The sequence below is a fragment of the Tasmannia lanceolata genome, unplaced genomic scaffold (assembly GCF_043159265.1).
Source record: "Tasmannia lanceolata isolate RefF3 unplaced genomic scaffold, GAP_Taslan_0.1 ptg000006l, whole genome shotgun sequence".
Classification (NCBI taxonomy): Eukaryota; Viridiplantae; Streptophyta; class Magnoliopsida; order Canellales; family Winteraceae; genus Tasmannia; species Tasmannia lanceolata.
This window is the reverse complement of record NW_027518683.1, coordinates 23,946,735-23,963,600: the sequence shown is the minus strand read 5'-3', so window position 1 is coordinate 23,963,600 and position 16,866 is coordinate 23,946,735. Positions and strand designations below refer to the sequence as shown.

The 16,866-nt window shown below is 38.2% G+C and overlaps 1 protein-coding gene across 2 annotated transcripts in view; it reads right to left on the bottom strand.

Moving 5' to 3' along the window:
• Positions 1–676: 676 nt before the first annotated feature.
• LOC143880140 (putative disease resistance protein RGA4) overlaps positions 677–16,866 on the bottom strand; it is a 56,844-nt gene continuing 40,654 nt past the window's right edge. The window contains exons 1-2 of one of the 2 annotated variants that reach the window (XM_077382912.1): positions 2,451–6,045; positions 677–1,268 (exon numbers count right to left, since the gene is read on the bottom strand). In XM_077382912.1, coding sequence (XP_077239027.1) covers positions 2,463–5,918 — 3,456 coding nt within the window. In that variant the 5' untranslated portion in view covers positions 5,919–6,045 and the 3' untranslated portion in view covers positions 677–1,268; positions 2,451–2,462. Of the gene's footprint in view, positions 1,269–2,450; positions 6,046–16,866 lie in introns of those variants that run through there. The other variant, XR_013251505.1, reaches the window with a different exon arrangement.

Sequence of the window (16,866 nt, the reverse complement as noted above, 5' to 3'; positions counted from 1 at the left end):
AAATTGATATGGAGATCGAGAGTACCACCAAGCATGGGACCTGTAATGAGAAAATGCCATGTGTACACAAATTATTACTTTTTCTTGATTCTCCTAAATCTAAGGGATTTCTCAGATCACTTCGCATGTTGTGGCAAGAATCAATTTGTTCGGTCTCCGTAGGTTCTACTCTCTGTTTCCCTAGCATTACTCTTTTGAAAAAGTTCGTTTCACTTTCCAAAACATGAATATATTTTTGTAATGGCATAAAAATTCTAAGGCTAAACATGTGCGGTTCAATATTAACATCTAATACAACAAAACGAAAAAAAATCTCATTCCAAGGAATCAAATCAAACGAATGAGATCTACAACTCCTCTCTCTTGTTGAACCCTAAGCCCATTTGCCAGAGCGAGAGTGATTGTGTTCCCCAAATAGCCACTGAAAACACACTTAGTATAACTTTATAAAAGATTTTTAATTAGGTAAAGCAATAGCAGGATCCAATCGAATTTGGAATACACACTATAGCCCCTGTTTGAATTGCAGGATTTCTGCAAAAGTTTGGAAAGGAAAATTATTCTATCAAAGATAACTTGAAGCAGCACTATTTAATTTTTACTCAGAGGGACCATCAAGTTACTATAATATCCTTGTAAATTAACTATAATTATATCATTCCCCTCTACATTGCGGAAAGAAAAAAAAAATTACAGGGCGTAAATAGAGACACAAGAGTGTAGAAAATTTAGTGATTGCAGTATTCATCAAGAAAAGAAGGTACAGAATTTAGTGGTACTAATAAGTCTCTAGAAAAATACAAATGGAGATACTGTTAATGTTTATGAGAAATATATTTCACTAAATTTTGATGAAGAAAGTAAGAAAGCCCTTGCAAACTATGTCTCCAACTAGAATCCACATCAGAAATCTATTGAAAATCCAAGAGGAGGACTAGCCGGCTTTACTTGGACATAACATGGGATAACACAATACAAGAACACAACATCAGAGAACAACTCTAGCACAAATTATAATGAGACAACCCATAAAACTTCCACAATAGAGCCTTTATCACGTGACTGAAAATAGAAGCAAACACTAAGCAGCAATCCTCTGCCCCAAGAGTAGACCATAACCTGAATGAACATACATAAACCAGCATAGACCTCAGCCACAAGCCTGTGGAAAACCCTCCTAATTGTAGCCAAACATGGAGCAGAACATATGCTAACAGCAAGGCAAGGATGCACCCAGAAGTAGGCTTTGGTTTACATGACTACCACACCTTGAAAGCAATGAACAACCACCAGTGTATTAGAAAAGAAAACAAAATAGTGGAGTTTGGAGGAGTGTAAATAGACAGGCAATATTATAGGATCCTCTCACTGAAATTAACATAAAAGAAGAGATTTTCTCTTTATGAAAATCCCTCATTTGCAAACTATTGTGTCTATTAATTCAGACAGATATATGAGGAAAGGGTTCCTGCTAACGTTAGCAGCTTAGCTGCTAACATTAGCGTAAAATAAGGCTGGGCCACATTGTTGGGCTGATCCAAAGCATTCATTTGAAAGACCTCAACAGGGATGAGGTGTCCACAAAAAATCAGCTCCGTTGGATCATCATAGAATGTCCATTTGTAAGCGTGAAAATGGACATATACTATTTGTCCACTAATTTGCCCATTTTTTCACCCCACAAATGGACACCCTAAGATGATCCAATGGAGCTGATTCTTTGTGGACACCCTATCCATGAAAGGGCCTTCCAAATGCATGCTTTGGATCCCCCAACAATGTGGGCCCACCTTGTTTTACGCTAACGTTAGCAGGAACCCTTTCCTCTCTCTCTCTCTCTCTCTCTCTCTCTCTCTCTCTCTCTCTCTCTCTCTCTCTATATATATATATATATATATATATATATATATATATATATATCTCCAGGAAATATCGTTTGTTTTTTATCATGTTAAAAACAATTGAAGTTTCCATAGGAATATTGAATAAATAAAGTTTTGAGACTGCAAGAAATGTGCATGGAAAATTACCCACGACTGGCATCTTTTTATTTTCATTAAAAAAAAGTTTAATGCCTAGAATATGTAAACATAAGTAGTATTTAGGGACTTGCTAAAAATATGATTTAAAAAAGTTTTTTTTTTAAAGCTAAATCATGATTCTTGCTAAGTAAGTTGAACATAATTTGGATATTAATTATTAATGGATAGAACGTTAATTAGTAAAAAGAATGATACATAAGACAATTTGTAAGATGATACATAAGACAATTTGTAAGAATAAATGATGGAATAAAGCATATGCAATTCCACATAAGTTGAGAAAGCAAAATCTAAAGGAAGGAGGCATTTGCTGTATATTAACATTATTTGGTGTACATGGATTAAGGGAAAGAGAGTGTAACAACACAAGTTATTAAAAGATAAAGAGGGGATGAGGAAATAACAAACCTGGCAGTGACATCATTCAATGGTGATAAATGGTACATGGGCTATCTTGTGCCAATCCTCTCCTCTCTCCCTTTTGCATCGTCTCGCTAAATGAGGACAATCTTCAATATAAAGTTGTTTGAGCGCAGCGAGGCGTTGTAGTCCGGCGGGCAAAGAAGTCATATTACCACAATTACGGATGGACAAATATCGAAGCGAGGTGAGCTTTTCGATCCACTCTGGCAAATTCTCCATGATCAGACATTTTTCAATTATTAGGATCTGCAGTGTGGTGACATGTTGTAGCCCATTTGGCAATGATGCCAACCCATCACAATAACCTATATTCAGATTTTGGAGGGCAGTGAGGTGTTGAAAGTCATCCGACAAAGAAACGAGCTTATGACAGCCCACAATAACCAATGATTGAAGAGATATCAAGCCCTGCAGTACCCCTTCCTTAGGTAATGATGCCAACTCATCACAATATTCAATTTCCAGCCGCTTGAGGGCCGTGAGGTACTGCAAGTCATTCGGCAAAGAAGTGATTGGACATGATGAAATAAGCAATGTTTGAAGAGATATCAAGGCATGTAGTACCCGTTCCTCGGGCAAAGATATTAGACTATCACAACCTATAATCTCCAACTTTTCGAGAGATGTGAGGTTTCGTAATCCCTCCGGCAAAGACACCAGCTCATCACAAGCGTTAATACTCAGTGTCTTGAGGGCAATGAAATTGTCCAGCTCCCTAGGAAGACTCCTCAACTTTTTGCAACGATGAATATATAAATGTTGGAGTACATTACCGTGTCGAAGAAACCTTTCCGGAAAGGATGACATCTCATCAAGATATTTAATGCGAAGGGAGGTAAGATGCAGAAAACATGGCAAGGTAATCAACTTTCGGCAGTATTCAATCTCAAATTCATTGAGGCAAGGAAAAGCTCCTCCTTCCTCCACCGATGCCCACATCTCTAAATTATCCATACCGTTTAGCCAAAGTTTTTTCAAAGATGGAAATGAAAATCCATTCGATTTGCTATTACCATAAAACTCATTGTTGATCTGCTTCAATGCACGCATTCTATCTATCTCAAGAATCTTGAGTGAAGGAAGCTGCCCAAGTGGTGGGAGATTTTCACATCTTTGGCAATCAATAAGAGAAACTTTAACTAGATTTGCAAGTGACGAAGTCTGCATCCAACCTGGAAATCGAATACCCGCATAGCCTTGTATCAACAAATCTTTCAAATAGCAGTGCGGTTCAAGGCCTTCTAACACTTTTACCTGCATCTCAACATCACCAGGATCATCCTTCCATGATAACTCCAATTTTCTGAGGTTTTTCTTGCTTTTCAAGTTTGCTTGTTCGGCATCTTTTGCACTTCTCACTAGGCTAAGTTGTTTTATTGATAGTTCTCCTCTAAGATTTAGATTGTGCAACTCAATGGGGCGACGTCCTTCCTCTTCACCCACAATGAAATTTGATAGCGTCTGGAGGCTACTCAGCTGCCCAATCCCAATGGGAATACAAGTTAATGATATACAACCGCACGTATCTACATGTCTTAGTCTACTCATTTTTCTCATGTCCCTGGGCAAATTACTAAGAACAGAGCATTCTCTTAGTTTCAATGTTTGCAAATTTTGTAGGCAGCTAATCGATTCAGGTAATGTTTCAATGGAATCATTATTTGACAGGTTGAGGTATCTTAGCTGTTTCAAATTGCATATTGAATGCGGGATCTCTTTAATATTAACTCCACTTAGATTTAGGCATCGCAAGTATCTTAGTTCCTTGATGTCGCTAGGGATCTGGATACCATATACTCTCCCCAATAGCATCGTCCGTATGGCTTTGGCTTTATATAAGCTCGGACATTCTAATAATGAATACTGATCATCAGAAAAGACATATCGAGTCAATGGAGGAATATTATCCCTTTTTTTCAAATCCACGACATAACACATATTCCCAATAATAGACTGTGCAAGATCGTGCACCAGGTCATTCATCTTACACGTTGTTATATTTCCGTCATAGTCTTTTTCTATGTCTTGGAAGAAAGAACTCTGTAATAAATCATTGAAAATCTCATTGCCAGTGTCTTCCAACTCCATTCTTGTGTTAGGGGTAACAAAGTCATTAACTATCCACATAAGAATAAGTTCTTCTTTCACAATTGTAAAGCCTTTAGGGAACACACAGCAAAAGGAAAAGCATTGCCTTAGAGGAGATGGCAAATTAGTATAGCTCAATCTTATAGTGGGCAAAATGGGCAAATTTTCATCTTCTGGTAGTTCCCATATTTGTCCATCTCTTACTGACAACCACGAAGCTTCCTCCCTTTTGAGACGTAGGAGGCTTCCTAATGCCTTTGCAGCCAACGGCACACCCCCGCATTTCTTGACAATCTCTTTACCAATTTCAACCAAGTTTGGATGCTCTTTACTTCTCCCTACTTCAAATGCTTGACTCTCAAACAGAGACCAACAATCACTGTTTGATAAACCAGTCAAGTGGAGGGATTCAGGAAGCGCACACATCACTGATGCAACTGTTTCCTTACGAGTAGTTGCAACGATTTTGCTTCCTTTTCCTTTACATGTTAAGATCTTCTTCAGAGTACCCCACTTCTCTCTATCTTCGCTCCATACATCATCAAGTACAAGTAAAAATCTCTTCTCACATATTCTATCTTGGAGGCGTTTTTGCATCTCATCCAACTGTGTAAGATCAGTTGAACTTCCAGTTGCAGAATCTAAAATTGCTTTTACAATTCTAGTAACAACAAAATCTTGAGACACATAAATCCACATTCTTAGCTCAAAATGGCTCTTTACACTCTGATCATTGTAGACCAATTGAGCTAGTGTGGTTTTCCCCAGGCCCCCCATGCCAACAATGGCAATAACTGGGACATCATTTTCATTACTCACATCGGCTAGCAGTAGTTTCACAATCTTTTCTTTATCCACATCTCTGCCATAAACTTCTGATTCATTTACTAAGGACATAGTAGGTGTTCTCTCTTCATTCTCAGAACTCAAAGTTGTTACTTCCAAGTTGAACTTTTGCCTCTCTTCTGCAATTGAGTTTAATCTCCCGAGGATCTCTTTTACCCTAGTTCCTATCTTATGGCGAAATGTGTTACGTCGGAAATGAAAACAAGGTAAGAAGGTATTGCTTACTTGTATGTTGCCACACCCACTTGTGCTTGCAACTTCTACTCGTTGATCTTCCACAGCCCAGTCTGCCAAGATGTCATCCGCATCATAAGCTGCATCTGAAAGCTCTGTGAGCCAATACTTCAGCTCCTCATTCTTGACTGCCATGGCCTCTCCATTTGGGAGTATAAGTCGAATCCTTTTTACTATTCTCAAAAGATTTTCCATATCTTTCTTAACACCCCCTAGGAACTGAAACTCGTTTTGGATTAGAGAGTGCAAATTCTTAAGCAGTATACCAAGGATAGCATCCGCCATATTTCCTTGGTAATAGAAAAAAATTTCTCTAGAGCTAGAGCGAGTAGAATCACACAGGTATCTTGCAAGCTCTATCCTATAAGAATCTATGGTATATAGACTTTCTTTTTCTTTTTAGTTTGCTTTATGCTCTTCTTGCTTTATATATATATGCTCTTCTTTTTCTTTTAAGTTTGATTTTTCTTTGAAGTTTGTTTTTAAATGATTATGGTCGGGGTCTGCCTAACCCTAACTTACTCACAAAAAAAAAAAAAAAAAAACTTTACATATATTTGCTTTATTTGATAGGGTGCTGATAAATTCACCCCCTTTCGGTCCGCATTAGCCCCCGATTTACCCGAAGCCCACAACCGGATATGTTGTGGCCCATTAAATGGACGGTTTGGATCATCCTATGGTGTCGGCCATACGGTTCATTTTGAAAAACTGGGTGGCACCTACCTTGCTCACAGATTCAAACAAAGTAATTGTTAAGCCCACCAACCGTTCATGTTAAGCCCACCAACCGTTCATGTTAAGCCCACCAACCGTTCATGGAGAGAGACCGGTTTGGAGCAGTGTTGTACCTGCTGTAGAGTAGAAGTGGTTATCCTGGGGGAATATCAATGCCCTTGTTTTATTCACATCCAACCTTAAAGATATATTTGCTTATTTGATAGGAGCTGATAAATTAGCCCCCCTTTCAGTCCACATTAGCCCCCGCTTCTACCGGTTTTGAAGCCGACATCCAGGTACAGACACAGTCTCTCTCTCTCTCTCTCTCTCTGTGACGACTACCGTGACCACTGTTCAACAATTTTTTGACGAAGAAACACGCCACGCAAAGAAGGCCTTATTTTGACAAACAAACAGGGCCCTTAACGGCGATGAAGGGTGCTGCAAAATCAGAATCTATTATGAAGGCAGTGAATGGAGAGAATGATGTGATTTCAAATGATAAAACAGAGAAGAAAGCTTCCCAAACTCATTGTAGCGGGCCAAGACCTGAATAACATCCGCCAATCTACCACCGGCGAACACACGAAAATACCCAAGATCAATGCACTACAAGATGGAGAAATATGCCAACAAGCCACAACAACAAAGGGAGCAAATCACAAGCAACCACGAGAAGACAAGATATACGTGGTTCACCACAATGGGCTACTCCACGGACAAGGCAACACACAATCCACTATTTAAAACCAAAATAGTACAATGTTACCTCCACAAGTAAAATCCACAGATAACACACTTCTCTCCAACCTCTATGTAACCATGAAGCAACCCTTAAATCTCTACACCAAGTATAAGTAAAACCCCTTTGGAAAATCCTCCAATACAATGCTTCTTTTGCAAAAAAGAAACCTTTATGGAGAAGAAGAACAATGGAAGAAGAACAAACCTTGAATAAAAAAGAAGATGAGGAAAAACCATTTTTGCTTCACCACGAAGAGCCCTCCTAGATCCCCCCAAGAGAAAGCCCCTCTTGCCTTGCCCTAGCTTTCTCCTCAAGAAAAAGAACCTTGCTTTTGCTCCACCACAAAATCCCTCGTAGGACCCCTAAGAGAAAACCCATCTTGCCTTGGCCTAGCCTTTTCTCCTCTCCCCTCTACATTTTCCCTTCTTCAAACCCTCTCTTTCACGGGAACTTGTATAAGGATCCGAGTTTCACAAGAAAAGAGAGGTTCTCAAAGTCGTCATCTTGGTTAGGGCCTAGGACCCATGATCTGCATTTCTAGTGAATTTGGGATAAAAATTTGAATGTCACAATAAAGGCAACGATCGATGTTTTTGTCTAGTCTGGGGCCTGAGCCCCTGATTAACTCTATTTTCGGCATGGTGTCGACAAAAAATCTAGGTAAGGGATATGGTTACTGTTAGCCCAAGGTTCCCCATGGGTTCAACTAATCACCTTTACCTTGTTGTTTTAATGCTAGCTAACCCAAATTGATTAGCCTTTATGGACTAATGTGTTGGTTTGTAGTATTGTGCCTTAGACAGGAAACTTAAATGTCAAACCAAAGTTAGCACATCTAGTGTGTTAACTTGCGGATCAACATGCACAATGAACCAAACGAGCATTGTACATACATTGGATACATAATCCTTGGAAAATGTTCAAGTTAAGAGCTCAAGTTAAAGATTCCACAAGTATGCCTTGCAAAGTGCTAAAAGAAGCTCGGAGATGAACTAACATTGGTAACCACCTCATGTATCATTGAAGATGTTCAAGGAATGGAGAAAGTCACAAGGCCCAAAGCAAGTTGAAGAGTTCACTCACAAGTTGAAGATGTCCAAGAAAGTGCTAAGGAACCAAGACAATCCATGAAGACTCAAGGTTCTACTTTTTATAGATTGTATTGGAGTCCTTTTGTCAAAATGTATTTGCACTTTCAAATGATTTTCAAAACAAACTTGACATCTTTGAAAACCACCTACATATCCAAAAATGTGTTTGAAAATCTTGGACAAAAGACCAAAGACCATAGGCCAAAGCCCTAAAGTTCAAATGTGTAAAGACAAGTTTTCAAAACATGATCGGTCGACCGGGGCATCCCGGGCGATCGTGGAATGGATGCTGAAACTCCATCATCTACTGGATAAAAGTGGGCCGGTCGGCCGAGGCAACCTCGGTCGACCATGGATGAGCTCCTGGAAATTCAGGAGTCATCCAGAAAGGTCTTGGCGGTCAACCACTATTGGTTCGGCCGACCGTGGATAGGTTTTAGACAAAAAATAAAAATGTTAGGAAAGCCCTCGATGGGCGACCGCGGCACCCCAGGTCGACCGCGACAGTTTCAAATTTCAAAATAAAAAGGAGCGCCCGATAAGAGCGGGCGACCACGACACCTCGGTCGACCGCCCTGAATGGCAAAGTAGCCGTTGGGGCTTGCGTGAGTTGCTTTTTCTTGGCCCGTTTATTACGATTTTGCCCCCAAATGGTAATATCTTTGCTAGGGCTATTTATATCATATCATTGACCTTTTAAATAACCTTTTGCAATATCAGTTTCACATCTTTAAGAGATTAATCTTTGAAATCTAAGGTTGTTCCAAAAATCCTCTTCATGCTTTAATTTGTGTATTTACATTCTACAAGAGGTTCTCCATAGAGCTTTATTAGTGTAATCTTTTGGAGAGATTGTGAGCTATTCATTATTTGTATTAGCCTATCAAGAGGTATTGCGTAAGCTTCATCTTCTTCCTATCCATTGTAATCAGGATCTATGATTCGGCCCAACAACAAAGGTGAATCTGGCACAAATAGGAGTCTCTTCGAGGCGGTTTGCAAAGAGGGTTAATCTCCTTGGAGGTGGTTCGCGAAGAGAAGTGATTCCCTTGGATGCGGTGTGCGAAGAGGGTTGATCTTCTTAGAGGCATTTGCAAAGAGGTTTGTTCCCTTGGAGGTGGTATACTTTGTAAAACTTGAGACTCGGCATTTGTAGAGGTCCAACATAGTGAAGGAAAATCCCAAGGAAAGACCAAGTACTTGGGTAGCGGGGTAAGAAAATCTCCTTCTTGCCTCCTTTGGGTGTTTGGTAACATCTAACCTTTATTGCCCATAAAAAAAAACATCTAACATTTATTTATGTTTATGATTAATTGAACAAAAGTTAGATTTAAACTTGTGATATTTTCAAAATCTTAATTAAATTTGATTGAAAATTTTAATTACCCAATTCACCCCCCCCCCCCCCGCCCGAGTTGCCTTTTGGGATTTCAGTTACATGAGGGGAAGGTGTTAGGCACCCCTCATGCTCGGGAAACCCAATCTCTTGACTTGAATTTGTGGGTGTTAGGAAACCTTTAGCAAAATTTATCTTAAACTCATTTTTACAATTAAGCTTATTCTTGAGTTAGATTCCAAACAGAAGGAAAGGTAAAAATAGTAAAGAAAGTAGGTCTTTTGCTTATTATTGAATATAAATATATAAAGCAGTAAAGAAAGCAAGTAAATTGAACGAAAGCTCTTTCGCCATAGGGATTGGATTTATTTTATGAAGAAAAGTAAAGGGTTTTCTTTAATTCAATCATTGATGGACGGTAATGCTCAAAAGATTGAGATTGCCCCTAAATCTACTTCTTAGGCGTAACCCCTTTTGAACAAGTCAAATGAGCACCTAGAAACGGAGGCAATCTCAAGCTAGTCGATTACTAGAGGCGATCTCAAGCTAGTCGATTACCGAAGGTGAAGAGTGAGAATTAAGGAGAAGTCTTTACGAGGGAAAGAAAGGGATTTTTTATTAAAAGGAGCAAGGAAAACCTTTATTAACAAATCACATTTTATTCTTTTAGTCAATCTAGACCGTGATCTATAATCGATGACTGCCCAAATTAGGTCTTACATTATCCCACTTGAACAATCATTTATAACAAGACAAAAATTTAGTGCCTATAATATTTTGTGGTTATAATGAACGGTTCATATTATAGCATGGTTCGGTCAAGGAGTGGGATAACTACTAGTTGATTCTTTCCACTGGAATCCATTCATTTAAGTGGGGTCCACCATGCCCTTTGAAAAAAAGAAGAAAAAAGAAATGTGGAGGTCATCTACTGCTTGCACGAGTCTATGTTTGGATGGCAAGTTAAAATTTTGTTTCTTAATTATGAGATGCAAGTATAAAACATTTGCTTATATATTATTGCATAGAAAAGAGACAACACATGTGGGACCCACTTGAAGTTTCAAAATAGCAGTCCACAGTTTTGAAATCAAAATATAATGTATTGTATATATCATATAATGCAAGTGGGACCCACTTACTAACTTGTTTGCATATTTAATATAAATGGGACCCACCAACCAAGGAAGGAAAAAGGAAAGCTACCCATTCCCATGTAAGAGTTGTAAGAAAAAGTCAACAAAAGTTGCTTAAGTTACCAAAAGCAAGTGCAAAGTTGCTAAAAGTATGAGGAAAAGAAAAAGAAGTTGGTGAAAATACAAACAAATGGTGGAAGTTCATAAATTACCAAAGACAGGTGGTTGTTGCCAAAAATACAACAAACTTGCCAAGTTTGTGTCTTTTCTCGGGTGTTGAAAATAGAAGGGTGTTCTCTCTATATATTGAAGTGAAGGCTCTCTTCTTTGATTCTCTCTATGCTCTCCACTCTCTCTTAGGCTCTCTTGTTCTCCACTCTTTCAAGTTCTTCTTTTTCTCTCTCAACCAAGGCTCTCTCCAACCGTCCAAGATTCAATCCAAGGGTGACATCAAGATATTTATGGGGTTGATTATGGGGTTGGAGGCTCCCCCTTAATAACACATTTATGCAAATTGTGTCTCCCCCTCAGTATATGCTTATTATAAATATGATTATTAAGATATATACAATCATTTAGAGCATATGACAATGAGTACAAGAGAAGCATACGTAGAGCTAACATGGTGGCTATTATGGTGACTAGGGAAATCATATGCATGGAGAACAACGAATGAAACAAGTGAGCATACATGCATACATAATCAATCTACCCTTCTTCTCCCCCATTCGTCACATCAAAAAGAATGGGGAAAGATAGAACAAATGAAAATTTCCCCCTTTTTTTAAATGTAAAACATTTTTCTCCCCGTATTTTATAGAATGCATGCCTTAGTAATTATAGTACTAATCAAGCAAATAGACATGTTCATGGTCTTGATGAGGCAATAAGCCAACTGATTAAATATTTTAATTAGAAAAATGAGTGTACACTCTTCATCTTCCAAAGTAAGAGGACTAAGAGTACAAATTGAGTAGATTTTAAAATTAACTTGACATCAAAACCATGCACTCCATACACACAACCATTAAAGTATATAGAATATATGTATATGCATGCCAGTTTAAAATTCTTTTACCTCTTGAAGTGACCACATATTCAAACCACTTCTAAGATCACAGAATCTCTCTTAACTTAGAGGTTTGGTGAATATGTTAGCAAGTTGAGCATCGGTGTGAATATACTCAATTGATATGTCACCCTTTTGTGAATGATCTCTACGAAAATGATGCATTATTTCTATATGCTTTGTCTTAGAGTGTTGAATAGGGTTCTTGGTTAGATTGATCGCACTTGTGTTGTCATAATGAATTGGAACACAATCAAATTTGAGACTATAGTCTTCCAGGGTGTTCTTCATCCAAAGGACTTGTGCGCAACAAGCTCCTGCCGCATTATATTCGGCCTCTGTAGTGGATAAGGCGACCGAATTTTGCTTCTTACTAAACCAAGATACAAGGGATCTACCAAGAAAATGATAAGTGCCGCTTGTACTTTTTCTATCCACTCTACATCCGGCAAAGTCAGCATCTGAATACTCTACTAGGTTAAAATTATTGGAACTTTCATACCATAAACCTAGGCTAGGAGTCCCCTTGAGATATTTGAATATTCTTTTGACACCTTGCAAATGGGATTCCTTAAGGTCTGACTGAAATCTAGCACATAAACAAACACTAAACATAATGTCATATCAGCTGGCAGTCAAATATAGTAGACTCCATATCATACCCCTATACTTCTTTTGATCACTAGATGGGCCGAGATCATCTTTGCTTAGTTTGGTGGATGTACTCATAGGAGTAGGCTTCGTTAGAGAGGTATCCATCCCAAACTTTTTAAGCAATTCTCTAGTATATTTTTCTTGATTAATGAATATGCCATTTTTCAATTGATGAATTTGTAGACCTATGAAATAATTGAGTTCTCTCATCATGCTCATTTCAAATTCATCTTGCATGCATTGAGGAAACTCTTTACGCATACTCTCATTTGTTGATCCAAAGATGGTATCATCAACATATACTTGTACAATGAGTATGCCATTTCCTTGACGTTTGATGAAAAGGATTTTATCAACCTTACCCATATCAAAGCCCTTGTCTAATAAGAATGAACTAAGCCTATCATACCAAGTTCTGCGAGTTTTAATCCATACAAGGCTTTGTCCAACTTATAGACATGGTTAGGAAATTTGAAATCTTCAAATCCGGAAGGTTGTTCAACATAAACTTCATCCATTATGTATCCATTTAGGAATGCACTCTTGATATCCATTTGATATAGCTTGAATTCTCTATGGCAAGCAAATGCAAGAAGCATCCTAATGGCCTCTAACCGGGCTACGGGTGCAAAGGTTTCGTCATAGTCGATTCCTTCTTCTTAATTGTAACCTTGGGCTACCAATCGAGCTTTGTTCCTTTGAATCTCCCCTTGTTCATCCAACTTATTTCTATAGACCCATCTAGTGCCAATCACATGATGGTCTCTAGGTCTAGGAACTAATTTCCAAACTATGTTTCTTTCGAATTGATTTAGTTCCTCTTACATGGCAATAATCCAAAAATCTTCTTTCTCCGCCTCATCTGTACTCTTAGGCTCTATATATGACAAAAATGCAGCAAACTCACACACATTTCTATAATGAGACCTAGTTTCGACTCCTTGAGAGGTATCACCAATGATTTGGGTACTTGGGTGACCAGATGAATTTATTTCCCTTTCCTTTGATCATCAACATCTTTAGGAGGACTTTCTAGCTCCAGTGTCTCTAAGGTTTCACTAATATTATCAACAGGCACTTCATTTTCAATTTCGTTTTGGTTTGTGTTTCAAGGGATAACTTCGTAATCTTCATCATCATGTGATCTTTTCATTTCTTCACTAAGTTCATCACATTTCGCATGAATGACTTCTTCAACACATAGTGTTCTTCTATTGAATACTCTATATGATTTACTTCTAGTAGAGTATCCAAGAAAAATTCCTTCATCGAATTTAGCATCAAATTTGTGAAGGTTGTCTTTGATGTTCAGGACATAACACTTGCACCCAAACACCTTGAAATATTTAATATTTGGCTTTCTATCATTCCAAAGTTCATAAGGTGTTTTATGAGTGTGAGGCCTAATCATAAGTCTATTTATGACGTAGCAAGCCGTATTAACAGCTTCTGCCCAAAAATTTCTAGGAACATTTTTGTCATGAAGCATAGACCTAGCCATTTCCTGAAGAACTCTATTTTTCCTCTCCACTACACCATTTTATTATGTGGTTCTAGGTATTGAGAAGTTGTGATCAATTCCATGTTCTTTGCAATATGAACTAAAGTGAATATTTTCAAATTCGGTTCCATGATCACTCCTAATTTTTAAAATCTTGCAACCTTTTTCAACTTGTAATCTATTGCATAAAGTATAAATATTTTCAAAAGTTTCATCTTTGGAAGCAAGAAAACAAACGCAAGTAAAATGAGAAAAATCATCAACAATTCAAGCACATATCTTCTGCCATTAAGACTACATGTTTTTATGGGACCAAATAAATCCATATGCAACAATTGTAATGGTCTAGAAGTAGATATGATATGCTTGGGTTCAAAAGAATCTTTATGTTGTTTACCAAGTTGACAACCTTTACAGACGAGATCATTTTCATATTTCAACTTCGGTAAACCTTTTACAATCTCTTTTGAGGCAAGTCTCGACATTAGATCCATATTCGCATGGCCTAGCCTTTTATGCCAAATCCATGAATTGTCTTCCACGGAGGAGAGACATTTCACGTCTTGGTCCTTTAGCTCTTCTAGGACCAAAGAATATAGACTTTCGTCTCTAGCCACTGCAAATTTGATTTTGCTTTCATTTTCTTTCTTAATTATGCATTTGTTGTTTTTAAATAAAACTTCACAATTAACATCGCATAGTTGGCTAATACTTAGCAGGTTTTGATGCAAGCCTTCAATAAGAAAAATATTTTTTATGCTAAGGTCTTTGAATTTAATAGTACCTTCCCTAATGATTTTTTCTTTGCCATTGTCACCAAAAGTGACATGTCCTTTGTCTCCCAAGATAATGCTTGAGAATTTGGTGGGGTCTCCCATCATGTGTCTTGAGCATCCGCTATCCAAATATCATTTGTCTGTTGTGGATCTTGAGCTCAAACACCCATTGAGCTTGGAGGAATCACTTGCCATGTAGCATACAAAGTTGGATTTCTCGTCTCCACTTGATTTGCTCTCTGATGTGTCGCTTAGGCCATCCCAATTAGCACTAAAACTCTTTTTCTTTTTGTCATCTTTTCCTTTTCTTTTATCCTCCTTTTTCAATAACGGACAGTAAGTGCGAATGTGACCCTCTTTGCCACACTCGAAGCACCGGATAGGATCATCATTATTGTCTCTTCTTCTTCTGTCTTTATCTCTCTTTGGGGAGATGCTCCTTCTTGAGCTCCTATTTTTATGATTGAATCTCCCAAACCTAGAGTTCCTTTTGGAGATGAGAGCTATTTTCGAAGTTAAGTTTTCCATATTTAACTCTCTCTCTCTCTCACTGTCTTCTTCTTCACTGTCAATCTTGGCTTTGAAAGCCACATCCTTCTTTCTTGATTCTTCCTTCTTCCCTTTTCTTTATCTTTCCCTCTTCTTCATCTTCATCTCATGAGTGATGAGGTTACCCATGAGATCATTGAGTTCAAGAGAGTCCAAGTCTTTTGTTTGCTCTACTGCCGTGATCATTGGATCCCATGAGTTCGGGAAGCATCTTAGGAGCCTTTGGACCAATTCATAATTTGTATGTCTTTCCTAAAGCATTCAACTCATTTACAATATTAGTAAACCTTGTGAACATGTTGGAGATAGACTCTCCTTCACGCATCTCAAATGCTTCAAAATCACTTATAAGCATATTAACTTTAGATTTCTTCACTTGAGTTGTCCCTTCATGGGTTGTCTCAAGTGTGGTCCAAACTTCCCTAGCCGTCTTACAAGTTGAGACTCTATTGAATTCATCAGGAGAGAGAGCACAAAATATTAGTGTCACTCCTTTGGCGTCCAATGTAGCCTTTCTCTTGTCGGCGACACTCCATTCCTGCCTATCCATTGTGGGTTCAATGTACCCATCTTGGACTACCTCCCAAATTTCAAAGTCCACGGATTTTAAATAAAATGACATTCTTATTGTCCAATATCCGTAGTTTAATCCATTGAAATATGGAGGTCTATTTGAGCCATGACCTTCCATGTATCCGGAAGAAGTTATTGGAAGAGGAGGGGGAATAGATGAGGAGGTCTCTTCGGTTGCCATAAATCTTTCTCTTGTAGATTTTTAGATTAAAAAAACTCTATAAGAGCCTAAAGCTTTGATACCAAATGAAATCCCAAAGGGCAACAACCAAGAGACGTGTGAATTGGTATTTTTAAATTTTTCTATTTGAAAAGCTAGGGCAAGTGAGATTAGCCTAATTAGTTCTAACCCTTGTTCAAGTTATATTCAAAATAGAAGGGAAAGAGATTACCAACACCACAAGAGAGAGGAGAAAGAGTAAGGAGACCACACAATGATTTATAGTGGTTCGGTCACAACTTGACCTACTCCATTACCCAAGTACTTCACCTTTCCTTGGGATTTTCTCCACTATGATGAGACTCCTTGACGCCGCCTCACAAAGACTATACAACATTCACCACCTCAACAAGTGTACATACCCTTGTATTACAAATCCACCTCCAATGATGTTTTTCTTTGTTGCACTCCGACCTTGAAGCAAGAAACTCCTATTTACAATCTCAACAACAAATGAAAGAAGGATGAAGAAAAATGAAAAACACTCAAGCCTCTTGTAGGCGTATACAACTCTCAAAGCTCACAAAACTCCCAATGATTGAAACTAAAAGCTTAGGGAGAACCTCTTGGCAAGAAATGAATGCAAGTTTGAATGCTCAAGAGATTTGAAGAAAAATCCTTTTGATTTCAAAGAGTAAAACTCTATGGTTTGATAAAATGCTCAAAAGGTATATAATGAGGTTTCTCTACATGTTTAAATACTCATAGTTGATTAAGAAACCCTCAATGGCAAAATCGTAATAAAACTGGGTAGGTGGGGTAGTTACACCTACCACTGGCAAGTTTAAACGGCTCTTTCGCCAATCCAGCGCAGTCGACCAAGCTGTCGTGGTCGCCTGCCTTTATCATGCACCTCTTTTTAA